Here is a 6,320-nt window from a genome sequence, read left to right on the forward strand (position 1 = left end):
TAGCACCTTTCCATCTCTGTCTTTAATTCCCTTATCTGTTGCACATCCTTCCCATCTCTATCTCTCTGTCTCGCTAATCTGTACAAGTCCTTCTCACCTTCCCTCATGTCTAACCTGGCATACAACTCATCATATGCTTTCTGTTTGGCCATTGCCACCTCCCTCTTCACTCTACGCTGCAATTTCTTGTAATCCTGTCTACTGTCTTCAGTCCTTTCTACGTCCCACTTCTTTTTAGCTAGCCTCTTCCTCTGAATGCTGTCCTGTACTTCCTCGTTCCACCACCATGTTTCCTTATCTTCTTTCCTCCTTCCAGATGACACACCTAGCACCTTCCTACCTGTCTCCCTGATCACTTCTGCTGTAGTTTCCCAGTGATCTGGAAGTTCTTCCTGACCACCCAAGCCCTGTCTCAACTTCTGTCTTAATTCCTCACGACATTCTTTCTTTTGCAACTTCCACCACTTGGTCATCTTTTCTGTCTTTCCTCTCCTCTTCTTCCTGACCACCAGAGTCATCCTACACGCCACCATCCGATGCTGTCTGGCTACACTTTCTCCTACCACCACTTTGCAGTCACTAATCTCTCTCAGATTGCCTCGTCTACATAGAATGTAGTCTACCTGCGTACTCCTACCTCCACTCTTATATGTAACTCTATGTTTCTCCCTCTTATGGAAATAGGTGTTAACTACAGCGATTTCCATCCTCTTAGCAAAGTCCACCACAATCTGTCCTAGGTTCCTTCCCTTGACACCAAACCCTCCCATCACCTCCTCATCACCTTTGTTCCCTTCACCAATGTGCCCATTGAAGTCTGCTCCAATCACCACTCTCTCCCCTCTGGGAATACTCTCCATCACCTCATCTAATTCACTCCAGAATCTCTCCTTCTCTTCTAACTCACACCCTACTTGTGGAGCATAACCACTGACTACATTCAACATTACCCCTTCAATTTCCAACTTCAAACTGATCACCCTGTCTGACACTCTTTTGACCTCTAAAACATTCCTCACTAGCTCCTCCTTCAGGATCACTCCTACCCCATTTCTCTTCCTGTCCACACCATAATAAAACAGTTTGTATCTCCCTCCAATGCTACGTGCTTTGCTATCCTTTCACCTGGTCTCCTGCACATACAATATATCTACCTTCCTTCTTTCCATCATGTCCACCAGCTCTCTACCTTTCCCTGTCATTGTCCCAACGTTAAGAGTCCCTATTCTCAGACCTATACTCCTGCCTTTCCTCTTCTCTCTCTGTCTACGACTCCTTCAACCCCCTCTCCTTCTTCGACCAACAGTAGTCCAATTTCCACCAGCACCCTGTAGGTCAACAGCACTGCTGGCGGTTGTTGTTAACCCAGGCCTCGACCGATCCGGTATGGAGTTCACACTGATGATTCGCATGTTTAAATTTGGCAGGTTTTATGCCGGATGCCCTTCCTGACACAACCCTCTCTATTTATCCGGGCTTGGGACCGGCACAGAAGTGACTGGCTTGCAACCCCTGTGGCTAGATTGCATTAACCCAGGTCAGCACTGTCTTTAAGCTGGCCTGAGTTGTGGGTCGTGTCAAAAGCTGACATAAGTCCTTAGGAGCTGAGTGGGTGCAGAAGCAAATGACAAAGGAGATGAATGAAAGGTGACTTTCAGGGAAACAAATAACCAGGGAGAAGGAGGTGACCAGAGCCAAATGGGAGATGTGCATGAAGGATACACACGACTGCATGGAAAAGACCAAAGCCAAAAGGCATGGGGATACTGAGGTGATTATAAAGGCAGGCCAGGCAGGGTTATCAAGCAACAAATGACAGTATTTGACATTAATCGGGAGAAGAATCAAGGTGGGGATGGTGAGGGATCAAAAAACAGTAAAAGAAAATGTAGAGAAGAGACAAAGACAGAAAACTTTATTGAAGTGTACATCAGGGTAACCGTCATCTTAAGGTTGTCACTGAATTTTTTCTCATGAAGAGAGAAGGGGATTATATTGTTATATTACTGGATTGAATTAAGATTGTATTTACTGAGCAATAAATACAATTATTTTCATTCATTTTACATCTTGTCAGAGGATTGGATTTATCATCTCATTATAGCACCATTTATTCTACCCTATTCATCAATCTAAACATTAATTAATTGGGGCAATGAAGTTTGAATTTTAAAGTTAGATTTTGTAAGCATCTATTCAACACATCCATGTCTGATTGGTTACATTAGTGAAATCTGTCAGACATGTTCTCATATCTTTTTCACTTGCTAGGAAATTATTCCCCCATAGAGCTATCAAACCAAAGTAGCAAAAATAATTTGGTTATAAGCTGTCCAGGGAGAAAATTAATGGACTGATGCATCATGGGGGGGGAATAATTTTGGATGTGCTAAGAAATGCATCATGCGTACGATGTTTGTCTTGCATGTGAGTAGGAGATGATGTATGAGTGATGTGATACACAATCCTGCTCATGGTTTCACAAGAAATCATTTGTTTTTTGAGGAGACAAATGCATTCAATGCAAGAATACACATAATGTATATTGGTAACATCTAATTGTAAAAAGTGTACAAGAAAACCTTTAACAAACATTATCCAAATGTTCTCAGGAATCCCCAGAACCAGATACTGTATACTGGAGTCATGCCACACCTATTTTACGTTTATACCCTTCCTTTCTAATTATTCAAAGTTATTCAGCATTAGTTTGCAAAGGTAAAGAGTTAAGATATGTTAGCTTGTGCTTTAAAATATATAAATGTTTTTCAGCATTTTGTAGATACCAGTACAGATGCTAATATGTGTCACCTTGTATGTAAATCAGGAAGGAAGGATGCTGTCACAGAGTGTTCTGTTTGTGTGAACGATCCAGCAGTGAACACATGCTGACTAGCTTACAGAGTCAGTTCTGGATCCACTTTGCTGTATGAAGGTAAATTCAACCCCACTGGTCTAGTCCAAACATATAGTCCAAAAAACAAAATCATGCCTTAGGTAATATGAGATATGAGAAATGTGCTTTAATTGCTCACCCCATCCAATGGCTGTGAAGCCCCAGAGGTATTTGGCGTCCGATCGAAAGGCCATGAAGATGAGACTGTGGAGGTAGAGGCCTTCCACCAGGATCCAGTAGTAGTTGGTTGCCAAAAAATAGATGAAGAGCAGCACTGTCACCTTGCAGCCAATCTGATAACAAAACGATGCTTTTGTCACATCCTATTATATTTGTCTGCCTGCATGTTGACACACTATTGTGATCATAGTACTTCACACAGACTGTGAGAGGAGACAGATTCCTTACAGTTTGTAATAATCTGTATAAATGTGCACAACAAATAGGAAAAGTACACAGTAGGACATACTGTAAATACAAAGTTCCTATAAGTGAAAACCATCAATTGTCTATTTTAAGTGTGGCCCACACATTTCACTAACTGACAAGCATTAATTTGGGCAACTATAATTAAAGATCTTATTTTAGAATACTTAAAAATAAGCATACAATAAAGCAAAACACCTCTACCACCTCAACAAATATGATGTCTCATGTGTGCAGTTGATGGGGAGGTGAAGAAGACAGGCAGCCACTCAAACAATAACATAAAAGCAGCATGTGCCCCTTAGATCAGCTTTGACTGTTGTATTATGACAGACATGACAAACAACTAGCAAACAAATCGTTCCCCTTTCATCTTTAGTAACGCTGGGTAAGATGCACAGACTGACAGCTCATACATTATACTGATACCAAATGAGAAAAGTATAATGTTGAGCAGGTGCAACAGAATGTATTGTGCTGTTATGTAACTGAAATGTTTGGATGATTTCAGCACTACAGTTAACATGCCTTTCACTTTCACTGTAACAATGCAGCATTTTATTTAAACCTTTCTCTTGTTTTTAGCGCCGTGGCATCTAATGAAAGATATTTTTAAATACCTGCTTTTTAGCTCTTTCAGTGTGGCACACAGTTATTGTTAAACCTTTCTCTTGTTTTTAGCACCGTGGCATCTCATGAAAGATATTTTTAAATAACTGCTTTTAAGCTCTTTCAGTGTGGCACACAGTTATTTGTAACTTCACAATTACCCCAGTAACCTGAGCAAAATGAACAATTTAATGCCAGTTACATGTTCCTATGTTTCTTTCCGAACTCAACTTGAATTAAAATGCAATGCGGTATTATCGTGAGAGCAATTAAAATTTAACTGCTTACAACGATAACAAAATCTGTGCCCTCAGTGGGAATGCTCTTCCCTTTCTCATTCACTCATGACTGAGACTGAATCACTGATTGACTGAGTTGTTAAATGAAAACATTTTAATAGCAACCATAGTGAAAATATGCTCTGGTATTTTGATTCTGAAATGCCTCCACAAGGAATTTGGCATGGTGGTGTGATGTCAAAAAGAAACTGCTGCCTGTGAGCTATGACTTTTATTTTGTTCTTTTATGATGAAGAGTTTTTTTGCTATAAAGTAGCCAGTTATTCAGCCCCACAGTCAGTAGATACCTCATTAAAGCATTACCACTCTACACCACTCTGGCTGTCACAATTCAGAAGAGATGGTGCAGGAAAGCTGACAGCAAATGGAGGAAAAGCAATCTTCAGATTCATTATGAGACCTTTAGATAGAGGCTTCACATTTACTCTGCACTAATTAAGGCTAGATGAACCTTTTCTCTAACATCTTCAACAGGAATGTCAATAATTCTTGTGTTTTGTTTGCCACAGTTGAGAAGCTACAGTAACTAATCCCCAGTGTGGTAAGACCCCCAATTTCCTATCTCAAAATAAATGATAGGAATCTTGCTTAATCTTCCTTTCAAATGAAAAGTTTCAGACTGAGAAAGAAGTTTTGACTCAACTGAACATACTTTTAAAAAGGCCTTCTGGACAGATCTCAGTCTGGCTTCAGATAACACTACAGCACTGAGACTGCACTGATAAAAGTGTTAAATGATATTTGTGTCAATGCAGATTTAGGTAAAAAAAAACAAAAAAAACACCAGATTTAGAGCTGCTTGATCTCAGTGCAGTTTATTTAGGTACTAAAAACAAAAACACCAGTTTTAGAGCTGCTTGATCTCAGTGCAGTTTTTGATACTCTAGAACATAAAATCTATCTTGATAGACTGGAGAAGTGGGTGGGGTTATCAGGTACAGTCCTTCAGATCATATCTCGAAGGCAGGGGCTATGTTGATTCCATTGGTGATCATAAATCTGAGCAGATCACCATGGCATGCAGAGTCCCCCAGGGTTCAATTCTTGGACCACTGCTATTTGAGCTGTACATGCTCCCTCTGTGTCAGATCATAAATCACAATAACGATGCCTGTCACAGTTACACAGACGACACTCAGATTTACTTAGCTCTGTCACAAAGTTACAATAGTCAATTAGACTCGCTCTGTCAGTGCTTAGAGTGAGTAAATGCCTGGATGCAATCACATTTCCTTCAGTTAAACAAAGAGAAGACTGAAGTTATTGCTTTTGACATCAAGGCTACAACCAAATCACCTTTTTATCATCTCAAACAAGTAGCAACACTCAAAGGTGTCATGTCGAGACAAGGTTTAGAGAAACTAATTTATGCTTTTATCTCCAGCAGGCTGGACTATTGTAACAGTCTATTGTCTGGTCTTTCCAAAAAGACTGTTAGACAACTTAAGAAGAGGCACTGCGCACATCCGGTTCTTAAATCCCTTCTTAAAGCACTTTATATTGCGTCTGTGTATGAAATGTGCTAAATAAAGCTGCCTTTCCTTACCTTGACTACTCTTAATTCACATGTACATTTGTTGGCACTGGAGTAAGATAATGTAAACCAGTACTTACATACTGAGACTTCAGCGATGCCATGCTAACTACTTTTAAGTTGTCCAGCAGGGCAGAGTCAAAATCCTGTAGTCCCGCGCTGGAATAGACAACTTTGTCTTTCACAAAAATGCTGACTGCCCTTAACATGAAGGAAACAAACAGGTGCATGTGGATGTAATTTCTGGTGCAGTGAAGACGCCTGCAAAGAAAGCACAAAATAATTTTATATTTTAAAGTACAATACAAAGCCATCCAAATCCCAAATATGAACAGTTATTGAAACACTCCTGGTTTGGTTCCAGCTAAAGGCTTCAATTACGTCACCCGCTTTCTCACCATGTTCACTCTTTATTGTCAATGATAGAAGTTCAGTGTAAAATAAATAAATAAATAAATTCTAGGTGACATCTATTAGAAACTACAGATAACCAGTTTTATATACAGGAGGTTAAATGAATCCTCAGTGACACTGTTTCTTCACAGTGGGGCAAATA

The 6,320-nt window shown here is 40.0% G+C and overlaps 1 protein-coding gene across 1 annotated transcript in view; it reads right to left on the reverse strand.

Annotated features, from left to right (window-relative positions):
* pth2ra (parathyroid hormone 2 receptor a) overlaps window positions 1-6,320 on the reverse strand; it is a 50,546-nt gene that overhangs the window by 29,127 nt on the left and 15,099 nt on the right. Inside the window, exons 6-7 of the mRNA XM_020614911.1 lie at window positions 5,845-6,025; window positions 3,036-3,189 (exon numbers count right to left, since the gene is read on the reverse strand). Of these exons, the coding sequence (XP_020470567.1) occupies window positions 3,036-3,189; window positions 5,845-6,025 (335 nt within the window). The remainder of the gene's footprint in view (window positions 1-3,035; window positions 3,190-5,844; window positions 6,026-6,320) is intronic.

Source organism: Monopterus albus, unplaced genomic scaffold, assembly GCF_001952655.1.
Source record: "Monopterus albus unplaced genomic scaffold, M_albus_1.0 scaffold153.1, whole genome shotgun sequence".
Classification (NCBI taxonomy): domain Eukaryota; kingdom Metazoa; phylum Chordata; class Actinopteri; order Synbranchiformes; family Synbranchidae; genus Monopterus; species Monopterus albus.